General features: G+C 36.6%; 1 protein-coding gene across 2 annotated transcripts in view; it reads left to right on the top strand.

The window, feature by feature from the left end:
- PLCE1 (phospholipase C epsilon 1) overlaps positions 1-23,700 on the top strand; it is a 136,195-nt gene that overhangs the window by 7,976 nt on the left and 104,519 nt on the right. For both annotated transcript variants that reach the window (XM_038141646.1, XM_038141645.1), the window contains exon 2: positions 13,431-15,029. In XM_038141646.1, coding sequence (XP_037997574.1) covers positions 13,776-15,029 — 1,254 coding nt within the window. In that variant the 5' untranslated portion in view covers positions 13,431-13,775. The remainder of the gene's footprint in view (positions 1-13,430; positions 15,030-23,700) is intronic.

The raw sequence follows: 23,700 nt of genomic DNA, 5'->3' as shown, positions 1-23,700 counted from the left end.
AACTCTCCCATATATTTTCTGTGCATTTGAGTCAAAGAAATCAGTGGACAATTAAAAAAAAAAAAAGCCTTTGTGTTCTGGTTTTCCCGCCTTAGCCATTTTGCTTACAATAAAGCTCTATTCTGTGAGCAACCATATGCATCCCAATAAAGGTTTTAGAGTTTGAATTGAGACAGAGACTGTCTCAGCTTTTGGCCAGCAAATGCAAAGAAAGTTGGCCATGTTCCCTCTATTTGCCAGAAAAGCATGAAAGCTGGGGCCCCTCCTCTGTCAGAGAGAAAGGGAAGCTCTGATTTTTCTGCATACAGATTTTTGGAAGTATTGAGTCCTTGACATATTATTGGTGTGACTTGTCTGTCTCTTGTTTGCTTGATGTGGCCTAAAGCCCCCTAGAAATGATCTCTTATCTATAATGAACTTGTATAGATTAACCTGGGCTTTTTTCTCTGATTATCAGTTTGGTGGTACTTTTTTTTCCTTCTAGTTGCAGTCCTAAATATCAACAATTAATTCCATGTCTACAGAATTACGGGAGTTTTTTTGCATGTGGTTTGTCTCTCATGCTACTAAATCAAAAGACCTAATTGCTTACTTTTTCAATATTTGATGTACATATGAGTGTGTAATTAAAAAAGCATAGCTATTGTACTATTTATTGCATGTTTGTGTGTGGGCATTTCTAGTACTTGGTAATACACCAGAAAACTATACAAAATCCTTGAATACTTCAGTGTGAGGAGAGTGCTGTCTGTTTCTAATTTAATTTGTTCTTAGATTACTCTCATGAAGTGTTCAAAGTTCCTCAAATGCTTTGTGAGGTCTAAGGTAGATTTTGTGTTTGAAGGTAGAGCTTGCCTTTCCTAAACTAAATTCAACTGTACTGATTTTTTTTTTTCTTAAAAGTAGGTAAAAAGGGGAAGCAGATAGTTTTGGAAATCAATGAGGTGTCTTGAATACAGTGGGTCTGAGTGTGACACAGTCCCCACTAAATTATTAGGAACAGATCTATAAGGAGGTACTTACAAGATTGCAAGATAAGCTCGTAATAAAATAAGAAGACTACTGATAAAAAATTAAAGAATCAAGAAAAAAATTGGTCTAGAACTTGAAGGAAAAGATGGAAATTAAAAAGATTTACAGGAGCTGCTAACTGTTTTGAGGTGTGGCAGTAGCATGCCTGAGAAGACAGATGAACAATATTTAATTTGAAATCTCAAAGGACAGGTTAGTCTGCATTCATTTACGTATGCTGGTTTTATATGCTCTTTCTTCAGAGGTCATCTACTGTTATCCATGAACTTTATTCTAGATGTACAGGTACTATATCTTTATATGTCATCTCCACATTTCTCACACAATCTTGTGAGAAATTGACTTTTCCTTGTTGGTTTTCTATTGACCAGAAAGTACCAGAGAGGAAAGCAGTAGCATCCACATTAGAAACTATTACTATTTAAACAAAGATCTTATGCAAGATATTGATTGGGAAAAGGGAGAGCTACAGTTTGCCTGTTGCACCTTGTGAGTGCTGGAACAGGTGGTACCCTCACTGAGCTACCATTTGTAAAGACTTTCTCTTCATATCGTCAATGAACTTGACCAGTTGTGGCCCGTCACTGAAAGGCATCACCTTGCAAACTGTCTTGAAGCAGATTTTTGTTTAGCACTGTTCTGAAACATTACATAGGTTTTTGTTGCAGAGCACTGTTGCCAGCATCAGCCGTTGTTTTGTTCAGAGCTGTGTAGACTGCGTAGGCCATTATTTTAACTTGCTGCTTTGCCTCCCTTCAGGGATCTTTTCTCGTGCCAGTTATTACTTCATAATGCACTCAGCTGCCTGCTGGGGTCAACACTGCTTGAACGGTCTGTCCTGCAGGTGAGCCTCCTCCTGCACTGGTCTGCAGGGTTTTCCCCTCAGCAGGATGAAGTCACTGTTGTCATCTTGCCCAAGAGAAGTCTGATTACAAGGCCTTGGACTGCTCCTTATCTTTCAGTTTGCTGCTTCAGTACTGGCCTGATAGTGTTTGATTCAGCATTTCAGAGTAACCTCCTCATCCCTGTTCTTGGCAACATTGAAAAGTCCATATTCATACTGCTGCTCAAGTGTTACTTGATAATTGATTTCCCTCAACTTCTTTTTATCATTTGTGGTTGTGCCTGATGGTGAGACCAATGACCTCGTGCTGGGGAGTTGCAGGAGGGGTCATTGGTCTCACCATCAGGCACAACCACAAATGATAAAAAGAAGTTGAGGGAAGCCCAGGGAGGACAAGCCCAGGGCTGAGACTCGGCTGCAGTCCACCTGGGTCAAGAAAGGCACCAGTGGGTGAGCTGGGTCCTGATTCTGATCATATGAATCTGATCAAATGGTCAGGAGCAGCAGAGAGTGGGCCTGAGCCCAGAGATGTCAACGTCATAGCTCAGCCAGAGCTGGGGCAGTCCTGAGCTGAAATGGCTCCTAGGCCTGCTGTGGGGGCTGCAGGTGTGGCTGCTGATGGCGTTGGAGGACTTGGTGTTCTCAGAGCCTTGACAGTGCCTCTGATAAATACCCACATTGATCCTGTCCTGGGTTGACATCATGGAATGCTGTGCTGCTTGTAGCATTCGTTCGTTGTTATCGTGCCCAAGTATGTTACAGAAAACAGAGTGGTTTGATCTTAAACTGTTACAGCAGAAATAACCTTGAGCGTTTCAACATGCGTCTGCTGGCTCGTTATCTTTTACAGTTCTTTTGTGGTTGTATTCTTTGGCTTAATTTGGTTTAATTGTGGCACCAACTGCTTCCTCTGTGGTGCTGTCCCTTCTCTGCTCAAGTTTAGAGCATTGATCAGGCATATGTGCACGCCTCCTCCCTTCTAGGACCTTTTTGACCTAAATTCAAGGAGTAGAGTTGTATTGAGTTAATGTGTTGGCAGCAGGGCTGCACAATCAAATGGATGCAAACAAATCTTTCTGCTTGACTGAGAAAGTATATATGTAACACCCATTTTTATGTAATATGTTATTACAGAGTTATAGTAATATAAGAATGTATCCTAGGGTAAAGGAACCAAGATGATTTCCTAGCAACATTTTCAGATTTTAATGAAACAGTTTTATTTGGATACTAGCAGACTCTCTGGCACATATTGCCAGTTAAGTCAAAATAGAAAAAAAGGTGTTCTGGAGAAGGAAGTGTCATTTTCCAAATTATGACTGCAGTTTTTAGCCTAGTTTCTTATGGAAATGACTTTGTAAAGGCACACTGTGTGTCTGCACATATTTTCTTCCAACTTTTAACTTGGCCTCTAGCAACTGGGTTTATTACAAAGTGCAGGTCTCGAAAATGCTGGACTCAATAAATTTCATGCAGATGTTACTCAGATATAGAAGAGAAGTTCTGTAAATCATTTTGGCTGTGAAGAAGTTGCACATTAGTTGAGGGTCTGTATAGGAGAAAGTCCTTAATAATACTAATACTGCAGCTCTAAGAAAAGCTTTAGTTGGAAGTGGTGTCACAGTTATTTCAAATTCATTTCTTTTAGGAGTAACTCAGGTATATAATGCTTGATTATTGTGCATTCTCTTGTTTTAGATTGTACTTTTAGCTACTCTACATGAACCTTAAATATCCTCTGAGATAGTTGTCCATTGATTTTACCAACAACTTCATTGGGTTAAAATTCCGTCTATTCAGCTGAAAGTACAAAAACTTTTAAGAAATATAAGAAGCTTTGAACAAGTGATTGTTTGTGTTAGATAATATAGAATTAGCTTTTGCCACAAATTCTTAACCTAATTAACTATAGTGTGTGGACTGAAGTAGACTAAAATCTAGCAAAAAGTCCCATCTCATCAAGGGAGCAGATTTTCATGTTTAGAATTCTATATTCTTACTATTCTTGAAGCAAGGAGCTTGACGGTACTACCCATGAGTGACCTGTTTTATGAAGACTGAACTTAAATTGAATACTAGGTGAAGGTTGTCTTTTTATCCTAAAATTATGGGTGAAGTACAAATGCACATTTTAAGCCACAGGTTGTAAGTACAAGTAGTAAGAAATACTTAATGGACTACTTTCTTAAAGTGTCTGAAAGATAACCAGGAAAAGCAATTAAATATCTCCTCAGCAAGGATGTAAGTGTTCATTACAATGATTTTAAAGGTTCTCAAATGAAAGATCACCTAAATATGTCACAGTCATTAACAAAGATATGCTATGTTAATCTTCAGGCATATTTCTTCTTCAAATAGGTTAAGTTGTTAAAGAAATGCAACTGGAACTTAAGAAACATGGAATTTGTTGTGTATTTTCTGTGTTTGACTCCATTATATTGGAAGATGTGACAGTATATTATAAAAAAAACATGAGTAGTGCTGTTTTCAGTGTCACAGTGCTAAATATCTAGAAATAGTAGAATAGTAATGATAATATAGAAATAGTTTAATGTATTTTCAGGGCTGCTGAATCAATAGTCTTCTGAAAATTCCACGGTTTTAAAGAAGATAATTAATTACAATCTAAGCAAACAGGTTGTTTGCTCTTTCCTTGTTTTGCTTTTACCCTGTTTTTTACTCTTATATTCTCTCTTAGGCATAGTAATATGCACAGGACATAGCAGATGTTCAAAAGAGAAAGAGTAAGAAGTTAAATATTAAGATTTCTGAATGAATGGCATGAATAGATCCAGAGTGGTATACAAAGAAAATCTATTTTGAGAAAGGGGGATTGTGCAGTAATTTGATAATGTCAGTTTTCAGCATTTGAAATATTTTTCTTTGATTTTCTTTAACTAAAATGTAAACGCATAAATTGACAAATGACTGAACTTTTGTTCTCCTACAAATAAGCATTTAATTTTTATTTGAAACATATACCAGGGTTTCAAACTCAATCTTCTTGTAGTTATGACAGCTGAACAGTAACATCAAAGTTATTCCTCAAGTAATGTTTTAAATAGGACTACTGTGGCTTAACATACTGTGAGTAAAAGTCTTAGCTTGGGTTTACAGAAGACAGACTGTAGTGATATATGTGCCTTTAACATACCCTCAGACATCTTAGTCTCAGAAATATTTTTATTGCAGGTTAGTTCTGTTCTCACCAGTGTGGCTTGAATTACAGTTAATGCAGGACAGCAAGAGAGAGGGAAATGAGAGAAGACTTGGGTGCTCACACGAGAAAAATGCTGTAAGGAAAAATAAACAAGACTAGGAAACTGAAGTGTTCTTGTTGCTTATTGTGTCACACCTGGATTGGAGTAATTTTATAACTTCAGCGGGGTGACAGGTTCTTATGACAAAGTGCAGTTGCTGTTTATTGAAATATTTGTCAGTGTGGCACATTAAGTCCCTTGAAGGCATGGCTTCACATTGGGTAGAAATGAGTGAGCTCACATGGGAAGACTGCTATCAGTGGCACTTTGCTGTTAAGCAGAATTAGATAATAAAGAGGATTGCCAGGGCTAGAGATTGCTGCGCTGTCCCCCCTGGACGTGGGGTTTTGCTTTGTGATGTGAACCTCTCTGGCATGGCCTTAGGAAAAACGAGAATGAGAGTTAATGGTGTTTGCATATTTGGTAAATGGTTCTTTTCCTCAGGGCTGAACTGTCACTGTGTTGCCAGTGTCCAGGCAAATAAACCTGCTGCTGTAGAAACTGATGTGCTGGTTTCTATCACTGCTGAAGTGTGGATCCCAGTAGAGGGGGTGAAACTTTGCTGGGAGGCATAGGTGGTACCCCAGGCAGGGTGTGGAGTGTGGCTGGCATGCTGTGATACTGTAGGGCTTGGCCCATGGCTGGCTGACCTCTGAAGTCTTGGAGCAACCGACTCTGACAAATGTTATCCTCTGGTTAAGGCAACATCTCCAAAAGATACTGGGATCAGAGCATGAAACACCCAGTTCTGTCACTGGTGTGCCATTGTGAATCTGTGATTGGATGTTTTTTACAAGTGAAGGCCAGCAATCTGTTTCCTGCTTACTTTCCCTTCTCATCTAAGAACTCATCTGGCTTTCATCTGGCTTCCTGTAATTTTTCCTGCTCATGTACTTCATTTATTTCTACTAATAACTCTTTGAAGAGAGAGTTTGATAAAAACTAGGATGGATGTGGTATGCCATGTTTGCAAATTACTACTACATTAGTATGCAGTCTCAGGTTACTGTTGACTCTTTAGAGTCATACTTACTTAATATTTCCAAGTGGCAGATTTTAAATGTGATAACCAAATTCTCAGCACAGTAGTGTTTTTCTGTAAGCCTTCCATTTTGTATTAGTTTTAAGGCCACCGATTGATAAGTACATATTATCATTTCCCCCATATTTATTAATCTTATTTTGATGACTGCAATTACTTTCGTTAATATTTTAACAGAAACACAATTTGAAATATTTTAAAAATAATTTGAAATCAAGATATGTTGTGCACAAAACACTTTCAATTCTTCTTCTTCACTTCCGTTTGATGGACTTAGAGCCTTGATCAGTAGAAAAGTCTCCTGTTATTTTTCAAGATGTTTAGTACTGGGTGGCCTTAATGAGGGGACTTACTGTGCTTTATCAACTGAGGAGAAATGGCATAATTTGACTAAAGTGAAACCATGCAAATGAAGGGGGGTGTATGTGTAGAACTCGAGGATTTTTTAAAGGGTAAGATGAAGAAATGAATGATGGCATTGAATTCAGGGGAACCATAAAGTTTTCAAAGGCAGACAACACCTTGAAATAGGATGATGGATGAATTATTTTCAAGTCTGAAGCTCTAGGTGCTTCAAAGGATCTGAATGACTGATTATTGGTACTCAAACACGCACTCAATGTGTGGGCAGGGTTGTGAATGTGTTTCTTGCTGTCCACTGCAGATTATGTGAATAGTTCCAGTGAAGCAGAGAATAACGTCTGAATTTTGAAAAATGGTTTATCATTTCAACTAGTTCCAATCTTACTGTTTCTTACTACATTTAAGTGATGGAGCTTGCCTTATGGTCTTTGATTTGCTTTGGTTTGTTTTATTTTTTAGTTGGAACTTGTGTTGTTTTATGCTCTCAGATTTTTATACTTACATGCCTCTAATCCTATAGATCAGTTTTCAGAATGAATTTCATTACCTATTAAGGTGTCTCAATGCAAGATGCTGCAGATGCATTTCTACTTTGGCCTTGGATTCTCCCTTAGTCTCCACCCAGCTTTATGCTTATGCTGTCTCTGTCGATTTACAGGACTGAATCGTGAGCAGCATCAGGTAGTTCTGCCTGAAGACTCTCTTCCATTCTCGGTTTGTTTTCCTCTGGGTTAGTTGATTCTTCTCCCTGCAGGAGCTCCTGTTCAGGAGATACATCATTGAGAGTGATGGGGAACAGCTATTTTGGCTAGAGCATGCCAGTCGATTGGCTTAAAACTCAAACCTCATTTTTAATTGTGTTTAATTTTTTGCATGGTTTGTATGATTACTTTTAAAATTCTGAGATCTTAAAATAAATTCTGATGCACTAGTGCACTTGTTTTTTATGTACTTTAAAAAAATTTGTATTTCTCACTGTATTTCTTATTTTCTCCTGTATAAGCATTATTTATCATTTTATTTTGTGTAATATAGTTTATTAATTGTCAGTAATTTTCTTTTCCTTTGTATTTTGTCTAAGCTTTCTAAGAGATCTTCTTACCAGTGACAAGTGTGTTGAATTCTGTGCCTTGAAGATTTTTGTTTTTAATTGTACTGCACTTTGTTTTCCTGTGAGTGACTCAGTGCTTGAAAATCTTTTTTATGCATTTGAGACTGTTTTCACGTTCCTGAAAAGATTAAGAAAAGTTATTCCAGAAGTACTTTTTCAGAGATGGAGAAGAATTATTCTGCCTTTAATGGCTGGAGTTGTGCATCTCAGGTAGAAGGGCTTATTCGTCCAAGTGTCAATGATGGAATTACAGCTTCCAGATAAGGTCACTTAGCATGAAATTCAAGTAACCACTAAACAGAAAGTTTATTTAAACAGTTTATTGCAGGTCAGATCTAGAAAGAAAAACAGAACTGATTCTGACAGTAAGATAAAGGCAGTTTTGGCTTCTTTCTGTGCATCTCCTTGGCAGAAAAGGAATTCCTGTAAAGAAATGAAGAGTGGAGCTAGTATCTGGCAGAAGCTTCACATTCTCTGTGATGGAGTGATGAATGATGAGGCAATTGAGAGGGTTCACCATCTGGCAGACATTTGCATAATTTGAGATATCTAATACACAATTATGTTTAGATAGGTATTCTAGAAATTAGAAAAAAGACTCTAACTTGACAGGACATATAAATACTGTAGTTCTTTGAGATTTTTTTGTTGTTGAAACACAGATGCTGGTGGTAAATCTGAAGTTCTGAATGATGCTCTTTGCCAAATCAAATGTTGTTATAACTTGCTTCCAACTGTTCAAATAGGATTTGTGCACATCTTGAGTGATTCTTAAGGGTCTAGCTATTTCCTCCTTACTGTTTGCCCATAGTCCCGTAGGGAGAAGTGTGGTTTTGAAAATGGTGATGACATGTTGGTGCCCTGTTATTGTGATAGTATCTCCTGCTTGTTTCTGACATAAAACACTGTAATGAAAAACTAATAGTGCGCATGATACAGCATAAATTAAAGAGGTCTCAATAAATGTGGTTTCTTATTCTGTTCAAGGAATTGGTTTGGAACAAACTGTAGCTTATCTACTAAAAAACAAAGTTAATTTTTCTTTTTTAATTGTAAATGGATAGTTCTAATAAACAAAACATTTTCCTTATAAATCAGTTTTCTCCTTAAGAGCTTGAAGTGGGATTATAGTTGTCAAACATAGTTGTTGGGATGATGTAACAATGATGACCAATATCCCCTTACTATGCTGAACTATTTTCTGGAATTTCCCAAGAATCTCACTAACTGATTGCTTATGCCTTAGATACTATGTAAATAATAGTAATTTGAAATAATTAATAAAATCACTTGGTTGTTGGTGGGTGTTTTGTATGCTGAAATGTCTTTTGCTTAGGATAGATAGTTACCTTGTGTACATAGCATGTAGGGTGAATGTTGAAGAAATAGTTGTAAATGTCCCAGTGTGGCCAGGGTGGAGGGGAGGATTGTCAGGGTTGTTGCACTTCCCTTTAGCTGTTTTGAATTACTATCTGTCGCAGTCCAATAGCAGTTAGTCCATGGAAACCACAGTCTGTGTTTAGTAATGTCATGTATCTGTTTCAGTCCCCCTTATTCTCTGCACTCATAATCCTGGCCCTACCAGGCATTCACAGAATTTCCTGTGCAGCTTCCATGATATCGCACATGCAGAATTGCATTTGGCATCACTGACAGCACCCAGCTTCTCTAAACAATCCCCGTCTGCACCTTGACACCCATCCCTTACTTACCCCTCATGCAGTTGCTACTTGTTCCCACAGTCCAAACAGCATCCTCAAATATTTCCATGAGCATCTTTTCCTTTGACAGCCTAGAATTGAAGGGCTTTCTAACTTAACCGCATTGTGTGATGGTTCTGGTCCTTCATATGCCTTTTATTAGACTAAATAATGCTCTAAGTTCAATTTACTATAGTTTGTTTTCACTGAAGCAGAATTTTGGCTAACTTCAGATTCTGGCTAACTTCAGGCTACAGGTTAAACTGATAGTAAATTAATACCATTTTGTGGTCTTTGATTATGTTGATTGTTGTACCTAGACTGTTGTAGACTTCAGGTCCAGATATCTGGCGATTAGGAAATCATTAAATGTTGATATTAATTGTTATTAATATAATTAGAACCAGCTTGTACTTGAAGTCTTAAAGTGTACGCAGTCAGTGTAAATGAAAAAAAAGAAGTAGACAAATTACTTTTGTGTCACATGTTTTCAGACTTAATACATTCTGAGAATATGTGTGCTGAATAGTTGCCAGGTTGTTTATTTTAATTACTCATTTGTCTTTGTTGGCTGACCTCTGCATCCACAATGATTCACTAATGCTGGATCTAATTTCTTATATTTTTACTTTCCTTTACTGATAGAAGGAGCGCATTACATTTCTGACATAACTTAGGCCTTGTAAAATGAACCAGTGTCATTATTAATGGATTTTGTCAGCTAATCTAGTGGCTTTAGAAAATGCTAACATGTATTGAATACAGTGCAGGCTTTGCTGTCTACTTCATGTGCTTTTATGTTCAGATTTAACTGTAAACTACATCAGTGTGGATGTACGAAAGGAAGAGTATGTTTTTGAATAATTTCAGCTTTTTTACATGCTAGTGCATGTATGTGTTTGTTTGAGAATTTTATATGAAGATCTAGGCTTTGGCCACCCATGTGCAGACAGGCAAATAAAGGAAGCTGCAGGGAGTGATAATTCTGCAATTCTACAGTAAGATATGAAATACGGTTTTATTGGTTGAGCTTGTGAGGTTTTTACTTGATAGCATTTATAACACTGTGTTAACACACTTCGTAGCATGTGTAATGAATTCCATCAATTTCAGGAATTTGCTGTGCACACCGAATTGAAATCTGTTGATTGCAGTGGAAAGCAGACACTGAGAAGAGTATAACTGAGGACACATGAAACCCCTGTCATCTGTTCAGCAGAGCCACAACTTCAGATATTTTTGCAGTTGTCTGTAGATCAGAGGCTCTGCCAATGTGGTATTAACTTGCTATCTCATGAGGTTTTGCATCATACACTAGACATACCAGACTTAGAGAAATTTCAGGGTGCATTTAGGCATCCTACCAAACATCATCTAAACTGAAGCTTCTCCAGAGATGTGTGGTCCCTACCAGTCATTCCTAATATTTTCTTTTCATGGAATGTCATGATCATGTGGCTACAGAGTGAGTCAGTTTGTTTGGAATAAGAAATATTGCAAACAATATTGGAATATTGTTTGAGATAATTATTCTTTGAAAAGAATAATTTTTTGACTTATCAACCAGGTGAATCAGTTTAACTCTGTGGATTCACGATCTCCAAATGAGTGAGGTGGAGGGAGTGGGGACAAAAAGAGAAGAGTGAGGAGAAGACTAGGTCTGCCAGTATTGGTGGTAGCTAGCTGCTAGATTGACATAGCTGAAACATCAAATTATGTTTGCAAATTGCAGAAATGTGTAAACCACATTAGGAAGCATTTTCTTCCATTCCTTATGCTGCTCATTTTCTCCCTTGCACTATTGTAGCACATTAGTACAACTATACTACGAATTAGATTAGGAAAATATTTTAGCTGAAGTAACTTGAGTAAAAAGATTCTTGAGATAGATCACATTTGCATAGCAGTCACATTGCAGTGATCACAAGAGGATGGGAACAGCTGGACATGCAGTGGGAGCTTCTTATGCAGACATTATTCTTGATGAATTGGATTTCAAACAGGCACAGATAGAGAAGACTGATAATGGTAGAGAGAATGGACGAGGAGAGAATGGAGAGGTGTATGGCCTCAGCAGTTGAGGAGAGAGGTGACCAACAGAACCAGTGTTGAGGGAGATTTGAGATAATTTCTAGAGAAAAGAAAAAGGTCTCAGAGGGGGTGTGGGGAGGGTGTACAAACACTTGGTGTTTCCACAAGTGGGAGAGAGATGGGAAAATTATGTAGTAGGAAGGAGGACTGTGAAAGCTCAGTCCTAGTCTGTGAATGGGCTTTTTGGATAGTCAGGGATATAAATGGGCTTCTGGTTCTAGTAAATTTCTACTTACAGAAGCAAATCAGTGTTGGTAACATGACTCTGTCGTAAGACCCAAGCTCGCCACTCCATTGAACTACCGCTTTTTTTTCTGCACAACTTTTCTATGAACTGGGGCTGTTGTTTTCCTTTCTGGTGCTAAATCTCTCTAGTACAGGATCTGAATTTACCACCTGGACTCTGATCTGGCATGCATGTGCGCTTCGTAATGGGTGGAGAATGTAAAACTTGTGGCTCTTTGTTCTCTCTGTCCCTTTCCTTTGTGACCCTCCCTGTTGTTAAACCAGTAAAATTGAAATCTTGATTGAAGTATGAATTTGCATTTTTTTCCATGTACTTGTGGTAGTTATTGTATGAAGAAACAGTCCTGTTCCTGGCCTAGCAAACTTTTAAGCCACAGATTTGTAGCAAAATGTAACTTCTCTTAAATTTGTTTTTCCTTTTTTTATTTTTTTGTGACCCTCCGTCCACCGTAGCAAAAATGATACATTTAGTTACACTTATAAGTTTAATTTGGTTGGGAAAATGGGATGTCAAATATCCCCTGAACTAATGAGTGTGTTTACCTTTTGATTTGTGCCAGACTGCTATTGGATGAAGGTTAGTAATCAACAAAAAATGAAAGCTGACACTCTAAAATGGATTAAAATAAAATAGTTAATCATAATTACTTGAGAAGAATATCAAAATAGATTTTACACTTCAAATTAATCATTGAGCTTTCCTGCTTTTTATGCCCCCCATAATTTCTAATTCTATCCACTATGGATGATTTAATTATTATGTGTATCTGAAACACTGATTTCATCATTTGCCTTAGTTCTCTGCTATTTTTTGCTGTTAAATTTAAAGGGTTTTTTTTTTCCTCTTGCTTGTTTCTATTGAATTAGGGCTGTTCTAGTAAATGTAAGCCTTAATATAACTGCCTACATTTTCCATAGTTTTAATGATACATGTTATGTTTTTCATATGTCTTCAGTGGTAAATGTGATAAGTTGAAGTATAAATGCATTTGTTTATTTATCTTGGCATGTCTCTTTTAGTCTTCTGTTTCCTTTGTTGAGCTGTCTGTAACTTCATATTTTCTGATTCCAAGATTTATTTCTACTGTGCTGCTTGCAGGAAGGTAGCTGAGAATTAATGACAATGTTGAAAGGCAGGTTAGCTTTTTAGCTTAAGGCGTACAAGTAAAGGAGTCAAAAGATTATTTCTATTTCAGTTTTACTCTAATCTTTCTTCATGCTTTTTTGCACAAGTTGCAAACTTGTGGCAAAAATACTGTTTTCTTTATGATTTCATGGTAACAGCATAGGAAAGCAAAAACCATGTAACACCAAAACAATTGTAGTTGTAGTTCTAAACAGGAAAAAAATTATTTTAAAAGACAGTGCAGATTTAAAATTGATTGTGTTCTTCAAAATGTTTTATCCTGGCTATGAGTCAGAAAAAATATGGAAAATACATTTTCTTTTTTTCTTTTTTATTTATGTGTTCAATTTCATTGTTACAGCTGCAGAATAATTAGTTTTCTGCAGTCATGTGGCTTTCCGTAGTGAAGTGGAGAAAGCTATTTTTTAAGTATGTAAAACATGACAGTGATGTTCCAAAATTATTCTGTGAAATTTTAAGACAGATTTAAATGTGTATTTTGGAATTCTCTAGGTCTCAGTACAATTATCTTGCATTGTTGTGTTTGTAGTTGTGATGGTGGATTTTGTGCCATGGATGCTGTTCAATATATCTATACATGTTTTTTCTTTACAGAAAAACAACTTTGTGGATGCCCTGTGGGGAGATGCATCTGTGACATGGAGTATGTGTTTGGTCATCTGCAATCTGAGGCAACAGTGTGTGGGCTATATATGACAGAAGAATTAATTGTGGAGAGAGTCCAGCTGAATGGACTACTACGTAATAATAAAGAACTGGTTTAAAAATGTTAGTGTCTCATGCCAGTTATCCAAGTTTGGGAAAGCCTAGCAGCTCAACAGTAAAAACAATTAATTTGTTGTAAACGTCGGTGCAAAAAGAACAAGCAGGTGATACATATTTTACCAGGTGTTCCCTGATTCTTTAACACTGAATCTTTCATTACACTGAAATCGTGGTATGAGGAGTGGTGGAGAAGGTCCTCCCCCCATCCCCAGCACACATCCAGCAACCAGAGACTGTGTCAAGATGACCTCTGAGGAGATGACAGCGTCTGTTCTCCTCTCTGTGGTACAGGGTAAAGTGATAGCTGCCCAGTCAGCTGGAGATGAAAATACTGAAAATGCTTTGGACACCGGCGTTATAAGACATACAGCCAGTTCAGGAAGGCAAACCACACACAATCTGTCTTACTTACACAGACTTGAAGAAGAAAGTCTTCAGGGCTCAGTGCCCAAAATATTCCCTCTGGCCAAAGAACAACTGGCTAACGACAAGAGTAATGAACACTTCTGGGAGAGGAACAGCTCCATCTCTGATTCAGTGGAATTTCTTAACATTAACTGTAACATTGTACAGAAAAACTACAAGAGCAATATCTCCTGCAGCCAGTTGTATCAGTCTTGTGCTCCTCTAGCAGGGGAAGAGGCATGCCTGGAAACTGGAATTCCTGTTTCGCTGGAAAGAGCCATGCTTGCTGAAATTCAGTTGAAAATGAATGGACCTTCATTAAGAAGCCAGACAGCAGTAAATAAGAATGACAGCAATGATCCTGATAAAGTGGCCTTTTTTCACTTACATTGTGCTAGTGAAAGGAATATATCAAAGGCTTTGTGTGGTTTACACAACAGCTTCCTTTTGGATGACTGCTTGCAGCCCATGAGTGATGGTGATGGTAACACCACTGGTTCCCCACCCTGCACTTGCAGCATAATGCAGCTGACAAATAATTGTGAGAATAAAAATGGGCAGCAGTTGTATGAAGATGCTTTAAGGGATAAGTACTTATGTCTGGAAAGAGCACCACGAAAGGTTAAAGTGGCGTGCTCAGGTCACAGCCTCTGTGGAAATAACTTTACTGGAAGAATGCCCTCAAAGCCCTTTCTGAGCCATTTTGAGGACTGCAATGATAACTGTGAAGAAGAGCTGGAAGAGGATTTTTTTAGAAACAAAAAGGAACGTTCTACGCTATTAATAAGACGTTTCTGTAAAAATGATAAAGAGGTCAAAAAATCAGTTTATACTGGAACAAGAGCAATTTTTAGGACTTTACCATCAGGGCACATAGGAACTGTTGCTTGGAATTATGTTGAGCAAAGGAGAAACAACAGTGGCATGAAGCTTTCTAGGATTACAACAGAACAGCTAACTATAATTGAGTCCCTAATAAAATGGAAATTTAATTCCTGTCCTGAGAAGTCTTTATGGTATGAGGTAAGCTTTTCATAGTGTTTTTTTTGAGGTTTTTTTGTTTCCTTGTTTGTTTTGCTAACATGATGAACTTTCCATTTAAAAAGTGACTTCAACTAGTAAATACTTAGTAACACTGAATGGGATATTTCACTTACCCCCACTGAACAACCTTATGCTGAGCACTGCTTCTCAGAAAAATGTATTGCCATCAAACAAACAAATATGAAATTTTGTCAGTGATAAGGGAAGAGAGGACTCTGACTCCATGACAGTTGTGCACTCCTGCAATATCCTCATGTCCTTCTAGAAATTAGTATTTTTCCATTTAAATAGTTAGTTGAAGAGTTCTATAAACATGTGTATGTCAGGTTTTTTACCAGGTTGCAGAGCTTTGTGGTACTGTTGATTGTTGTGAAATTCACCACACTGGTCATTGGAAGTACAAACTTGCTGGGACAGCAGATGCAGTGATCACTGTCCCACAAAGGGGTGAATATATTTCTCTGGGTTTACTTAACATGGCGTGTGCATGGTATATTTAAGAATCATTATAAGTTTTATGGGGGAGAGATGGGACAGTGTTTTGTAGCCGAGGTAGCTGAGGGTGTGTTTATATTTTTTCAATTTGACTTTTCCAATTTGACGTGAGTTCCTTAGCTTTTATCATGCTTGCCTGTTTAACCACTTTCCACCACTGTATAATACAGAACATACAGCATTTTGGCATGGGAGAGCTTTAATTTGAAGATTTTTTGTAGTCTAAATATATGAACTCAGAAACAAAAGTAATAAGTATTCACTGAATAATTATTTAAATATAAGAAGTTCTGTCTCCAAGTCAGAAAAAGATAAACAGGCACTGTAAAGCACTTTGCAGAAATATAATGCACAGAATGTTCTCCTCAGTTTTCTGACCATGACACATGGTCAGAAAAAGCTTAAAACCACATGTTTCTAAGTCTTTCTTCATCCAAATGGACACTAAAATTGTTTTTCTTCTTATCAACCTTTGCATATGATCTCCTTATGTACAACATGCATCAAGTTCTCTTAGCATTGTTTTCTTGTTATTTCACTGTCATATATTGTTTCTGCAATAATATTTGTATGTGTTTATGGCTTATATTATTAGCATTATAGATGGATTTACACAAACATAGAAATTAACTTAATGGATGTGGCAAAAATATGGACCTATTGAACATATGAACTGGGTTAAAATAATTAAATGAATTATGGGCATTTGTAGGAATCTTTAATGCTAATAATCAAAGGAAGAAGGAAAAAGTAGTAAATGAATGTGGTAATTTGTTCTTCCTTTCCCCTTATCTCACCCTTTGAGCATGCATTCTGTTTGGAACAGCTAAGTGAACAGTAGTTCTGTTCTTCAAGAGGAAAAAAAAGTTGGAGAAATTAAGTTTTCATAGCAGTACTGGTGTAACATGGAACAATAGAGACCTTTATATTTTAAAGTAGGAAAATGTGGGTCTCATTTGTGCATATCCCTTACATAAAAATTCTAGCTCTAATAAAGGAAATGCACTGAACTTTCGTTTGGTTAAGTGATTTTTTTCTTTTTTTCCCTCTACATAGGGAGGGGGGGCCTAAGGATTTGCACTATACAGAAAATACATGATGTTACATTTTTCTTCATGTAGCATATTATTACTGTTGATTGGTATTTCATATGCAGACTTAGACACCTCTGGATTTAATGTATGTGTTGTATGAAGAGAGAAGATCTTTATCTTGAATATTTTTTTCTAATTTTTGCACTTTGTTTTTGTAGCTAAATACAGTGCAGCATTAACCCTTATCAGATGGGTGTGTGTAATGTGGCTGTTGTATCTGTTCAGAAGACATCTGCTTGTCTGTGTTGCAACAGTGCAAGCCCCTCACATCAGTACATATTAAGGGAGTCACAAGTGCAAAGAGTTTGCCATAAAACGGATCCTGAGAGTGCAGGCTCTGGTGTTGACTGTGCTTGAGCAGGGATCCACTGCTTGGGTTCAGCTCAGCTGCACTGTGTTCGCAATCTGACTAATTCCCAGCGTCAGAGTTTCTGGGATCTGTGAGATGTAAGGTTCATAGAGCTGAAATACACTTTGTTTTTTGCTGATATGATGGTGGTTTTGCCATGGTGATAAAGTAATGTGACAAAAGTAAACCTGTCCACCATTGACTAAGATAAGAAATCTGGGCAGCTCACTAGACTTTCACAGAGTGATTTTCTCAAGCTATGTAAGTGACCTCAAGATCTGCAGATGGCAGCTGCAACAACATAGTTGCAGTGCATAATAGCTAAATTTTTTAGTTAAGCTTATTTTGTAGGCGTCAGTACTATCTCTGCTGTGTCATTACATTCCTGGTGCCAGTAGTTTGAGCTTTAAGAAGCAAGAACTCTGCTGCCTTGCTCAACTCTGCTCAGATGGAAGTTAGCACTCTAATATACCTGATGTTCTTCATAGTTGCTAAGTTACTAAAATGCCAAATACTAATTAGGCAACAATTAAAGAAAATATTAATTGCTCCATGTCTGTTCCCATGGAGAATAGTGATTCTATAGTAGATTTATCTTGTGGGAGTTCTTCATAATTCGTGTAATGATTTGGTATAGTAGTTCAGCATTTGTTAGCATCAGGTTTTGGTTTTTTTCCCTGTAGTGTCAATGGTGTTTTTACAACTCCCATGTTAAATGAATGTAATGCAAGGATTTGTGATATGCATGGCTAATGTAAGGAGTTGTGTGTTAAGAGTTATTTAATTTTTTATAGTTGAGCTATAATCAGTTGGTGGTGTTTGTTAACAAAAAGCTCAGGACAAAAAAAGATTTGGAGATAAATTTTTTTTTTTGGTAGAAATTTAATAAAAATCTATATTTAAAAATTTTTATTAATGTGGAATCTAAAATAGTCATCTTCGATAATGTTTTTTAAAAAATAGAGCTAAGCACAAGTTGGTTTATATTTAATAGATAGTATTTTATTTGTTGTTTATAATTGATTTTTAATGCTTAATAGATTCTTAATTACAGTAAACATTTTGTAATTAATATAAATATTGATTTTAATTTTGAACCTGTAGAGAGATCTCAGTTCCCTCGCTCTGCTGTCCTCCTCACTTCCAGAGCTGTATCAGCAATTCTAGTCAGTGCATGCTTTTGAAAATACAGATAGATTATTTCGCTGTCAGTCATGGCAATAATGTCTGCTTAGGCTATTTCAACTGCAGTTGCATTAACCAAATGCAGGAGCTTGTTACTGCAAATGCTAACACATGAACAAAGGAAGTGTTAGTAATGCTCTCTGTGTGTAAGAACATTTCTTGGTTGTTTTTCTCAGGTGTTGAGTTAATTGCAACCTTTAGTTGTCAATGTTTTGTCAGAATGAAGAGTGTAACCCTCTTTTATATCTAGTAGTATTTTGGAAGATACACTTTTCCAATGTATTCAAAACATCATTTATATAAGGAAGAAGCCCATATTGATTCTTAAAAAGTGAAAGAAAAATTTGAAAGCATTAGATTGCCCTCTGTGCTAGTATTAATAAGCAGCATAAGAGTCTGTGTTTATGTGCTGTGTTTCAGTCACATGACTGATCTATTAGACAGAAACCTTGTGGAGTGTCCACATGAAATCACCTGGACACGAGTCTTATTAGTAAAGTTATTCTGCCAAACTGTGTGAGATTCACAACCCATAAGTAGTCTAAAAAAATTAAATTATTACTGACTTTCACTTTAATTGTTTCTGTAGGAATTTCAGGTCTGGTTTTGCTGTCATACCATCTTTCTGTTAGAATTACGTGCTTTTCCCACAGTTTTTTGCTTCTTGCTACATATTTTAAAAGATAGAATTCTTTAAATGGACTTTTACTCCTTCCCTCACAGTTTTCCCTGAAATGTAACATTGCTCTTCATGCTAACATTTATCTTGTACTTGTACTTGTATTTAATAAAAAAAGGCTAGAGGCTAGTTTGTGATTCTGTGGTGAGAACTACAGGCGGATTTGAGATTTTTCGGTTTTCCATTTTGAAATAAAATTTCTAGTCTAGCATGCTGAAAGGAATTTACAGGAAATAATGACATAAAGCAAATGATCTGCAAGTGGTTGGAGTGTTTCTCCACTCTAACAATAATTTTTTTATCTGACTGTGTATGAGTATTTTGCCTGTTAAAATGCCATTGTGCTTTTTAGACATAAAGGTTTATTTACTTATGGTAAAGTAATTGGTAGGTAAGGAAAAACAGGTTTTTATTCTACCTGGACCCAGTATTTCTCATTTCTTTGTTTGAAGAAAAAAGTTAATGAGCAGAATTGACTATTTGGAAAAAAATCAGGGAAGCAGGAGAAGAGCCAAATAGGCATGAAATTATGTTTTCCCTTCAGTAAGTTCTGTAAAAATAAATTGAACTTTTAAAAATGAAGCTCTATACTTCTGTTTGCTTTGGGTTGAGTTACTCCAGCTTTAAAGGCTAGCTTTAAAACCAGAAAATTTTACTTCTGTCTGTAGAAGTCATTTTACCCCATAATGTGATAGGGTTTGAGCTAAATTGCTTAATATTTTCTATTATTTTACAGTTGCCTTATACCTTTAACAACATTGGGCCAAATTATGAACAATAAGTTTTAGCTGTGACCACACTTAGGTATTTAGAGCCAATAGTGTGGGAGTCTTGGCAAGAGGATTATATTATGCTTTCAGTTTTTCCACATTTTCTGACTTTCCTTCTAGTGACTGTTCATTAACTGTAAAGAGGCATGAAGGTCTGGTTTAGAAAATCTCCCTGCAGCACATTAAAGGGTTCATTTTAGAGTGTTAGAGTTGGACACTTTTCTAAATTCTTTCTCAGTTGAAACTAAGTTATCTCCATTACCTGTATGAACTGTTGAAAAGCTGGGTTGTTTACTCTGGTGTAAGCTAATAAAAACTGTGCCCTATAAACATGACTCTGTTGGTGAGTGAATAATGAAAATCGGAATTTATGAGATCTCATATACATTTCAATTTATCTTGCTTTTCTACAATCTTTCAGAATCTTAAAAAAAAATTGAAAAATAAAATAAGCTTGGCTTGACAGTAATTGGTAGGCATATACTTTACCAGTATGATATTTCAAGAACAACTTAGAGGAAAAATGTCTACTGGAAAATTTTACTTGCCACAATATCTAAGGCATCCTCCATGAGATATGAGGCTATTTGGTTCTTCTGTGGGTGAAAAGTGATTGTATAATGTACAATTATGAGCCCTCTGGTCATGAAATTTTCTTGAGAGTATGGACTAGTGGCAACCTAAAAGTCAAAATAGCGATTGAACATAATACAGCCATTAAGCACTGTCCAAGTATGTCCACTTGGCTGGACTGCCAAGTGACAGGGGCTCTGAGGGTGCTCCCTCACCAGTCAGAGTTAATGACACCAGGGCAGCACTGGAACCAGGGTGACTCAGGGCAGTGTGACAGCACGCAGCCTTCACCAGGAATGCCACAAGTGGGGCAGTGCTGGAAACAAACATGTAGCCCTGGCATTTGTAGCCACTTTTTTAATTTTCTTTTGTTTTTCTTAGTTTTTGTTGTCCTAATAATTTCACTAGACAATGATATAATTAGACACTATTATTTACCTGTAAAACACACGTATCAGACAGTGCTTCTGTTGTCCTGCAAATCGTGTGAAAGTAAAAATTTCTTTAATATTTTCAGCTGTAACCAGATACATTAATTTTTGAACTGAGATTGAAGACTTGCTTTTAGTGTAGAAAATACTGGAAGATGGAGACTTAAAGAGAAGGTTGCTGTGATAGCACAGAAGCATGCAAAAGCAATGAAAAGGTTTATTTTTGTCTTGAAATCAGCACCTGCACTTGTTGCAGGACTCTGAATATTCTAAAGAACTCTCATGAAAGTAGGAGTTTCTTTTTCTCTTAGCTTTTCCAGTAATTGTAATGCCTGTTGAGTGTTGCTACCATTTGGACTTTGAATCCCCAGTAAAATAATGTAATCTTCTTTTAAGGTGATTAAAAGTGATTGTTATGTACTGGTTTTTTTCGTGCTAGTCTCTCAACACTGTAAATATTGTTTTCGAGCAATCAGAATGGATACAGACCTTCATTAGTAAATAGTGGACAAAACAAAGGATGTATTATTAGCTGCTCTAGTTTCATATTACAGCAGTCATAGTTCTTAGAGTGTTTAGGAATTCCCTTCAAGTATTAGAGAATGGGTGAAATCCTGGTCATACTGTAATCTGTTTAAAATCTCCTGTTGGGATAATGTTACTTGGAGGGAGAAAAAGAAGCATGTGCAGAGTGAAGCTATTGGGTTCATGTGAACCATAGTTTTATGTCAAATGTTTTAAGAGACAGACATGGGCCAAGATGACAGATAAGCTTAGATTAAGCACTTTTAAAACTATGGTTTTAAACTAAAAATATTCCCTATATAAATATGTGTAATGCATTGTAATATAATTCAGGTGGGATCATTAACTTAATAAAAGTTCACTCAGTCCCTATCAGTTGCTTATGCTGTTTTTTACTATTCATGTTATCACACTGTTTGGAAGCCCTGCTTCTGGACTCGAATCTGTGTCCTAGCTGTTTTACAAACAAGTGATGATCTCATCTGTTCTCTAGACTTAGAGGCAGTTAGTTGTTAGTGAGCTCACTCAGAGTTTGAAGATAAACTTCTCCCAAACACTGTCCATATGCTGCGGCTAGATTTCCTTTTATCCTCAGCAAGCTCAGTAGCTGTGTGCTGCACTGTAGTCTGCAGAAAAGACATATCCTGTAAGTTTCCAGTGAAGGGGACGGGATGGAAACTCACCTTCAAATTTACCTTGCAGTTATTAATATCAATATTAGGGAATTTTAGAGTTATGAGCATAAAAGCAAAGAAAAAAACCCAAGTTTTTAACAAAAATGTATATAACCAATCAACTGTGAACTACCTCTAGGCTGAATAAAAGTCTGAATGGTAGTTCTGAATGGTTTGTCTTTCAGCAAAAACATAAGAATATATCTGAGGCCTGGAGAATTGTTCTAAATATGATTTTGTGTTGGATCAAGAAAATTGCTCCAGAGAGCAAACTGTATTCAATCTCCTGTTTTAAATTAGGAGTTTATATTGAGTAACTTTGCAGACTTAGAGCATCCTGCAGCATGCTTGAGGCCATTATAGTTCTGACCCTTGCATATGTGAGATTTTTTTTTACTTTATATAAGCACATTCCTGTTGTCATGGGAGCTGTAACATTGGACTTCCTGTCTGTTGTTTGCAATCTTGGGATTGCATTGGTGGCTTGTGTATGTCAATGTATCTATTTTCAAAGGAAAACATGTTATTTCATGAGCATTCAGAATATTTCCCGTTCAGGAAAGTAATTTGTATTCTGGGTTACCTATATGTCTTTTTGAAACTTACCTTACTTAAAATACAGTCAAGGGGAACTATAAGAGTGTGAAACCTTTTGCCATGTGAACATTTCATTGAGACATAGTGATTTGCTCTCAGCATAAAGGAATTTTTGGTCTGTTCACACCAAGTCACTCAGTAGGGTGGGGCTGCAGAAAAGACAAAGGTTATCTATAAGCATGAAGTATAACATGAACCTTTTTTAACAGCAGTGTATTAATTTTCTTATTTTCTGTAAGTACAGAAATAGAGGGGTTTTGTTTCTTTTTTTTTTTAATTGTTTTTCTTAACCAACAGATTGTGGATGGACATTTATTATAGTTTGAATGCATTTGAGCAACAAAGTTCTTTCATCTTTAGCAGGCATTTGTGAATCATTGCATATGTAATTTAGCTTGCACAGTGATTCTTTGCAATTCGTTTGTAAAAACTGCAAATCCAGCCTTTGTAAATGATGATCACTTTTGAGTAATACTTTTTCTAGTTTTGAATAAATTTCTCATCACACGTTGGTTTTGACCAGCTGTTTCCTGTTTTTCCTCCCAGTGGTTCAGCTGCTGAGGAGATAAATGCATCAATGGTTTGTTTCAGAATTCAATTACCTTTATTAAACGATGGAAGAGTGCAACAAATATGATGGACACCATTACAAGTATGAAGTTATGCTGAAATTCAAGAGATGAAGTACTGTTTGTTATACCTAGGTGTTCCATACAGGGCTTTTGCTACTCACTTGATACAGAAGAATTAATCCAGCATCGGAAACACCAGGGTAAAGCTTTGTGTAGGGAATTTTTAGTGTGCGTGATGGAATTTTTCAAGCAGTTCCAAGTTTTTGTGTTTGCATGAGGATATTTTGATTTATCTGATATATGATCTACATAATTACCTGACCACTACATCATATTTGTCCTGTTCTGCCACCCTCCAGGTTTTGGACTGCTTTGGATAGATAATAGGTTCATTTTTGTAATTATACAAATAACTTTGGAATTTTAAAACTGAGTTATATATATCTTTTCAGAATAAAGCAGGGCTGGTGTATCAGGGAAGACAGGGAATAGTTGGTATATTACCTGCCTATTAGAACTGGCTTGTTCAGTACATTTTGTTTCTGTTTTGTTCATGGTGAACTGAGTCCATATCCACATAGAGAGCAGCTGTGTTTTGTCCTTGCTTCAGACATCTTTCTTCAGGACCTTTGAATGACTTAGTTATTAACCCAAAAGGTGTTTATATAGATAATAATGAAAACATTGCTCCTTATCTTCAGATTTG

This window comes from Motacilla alba, chromosome 6 (assembly GCF_015832195.1).
Source record: "Motacilla alba alba isolate MOTALB_02 chromosome 6, Motacilla_alba_V1.0_pri, whole genome shotgun sequence".
Lineage (NCBI taxonomy): Eukaryota > Metazoa > Chordata > Aves > Passeriformes > Motacillidae > Motacilla > Motacilla alba.
This window is presented reverse-complemented; position numbering and strand designations above follow the sequence as displayed.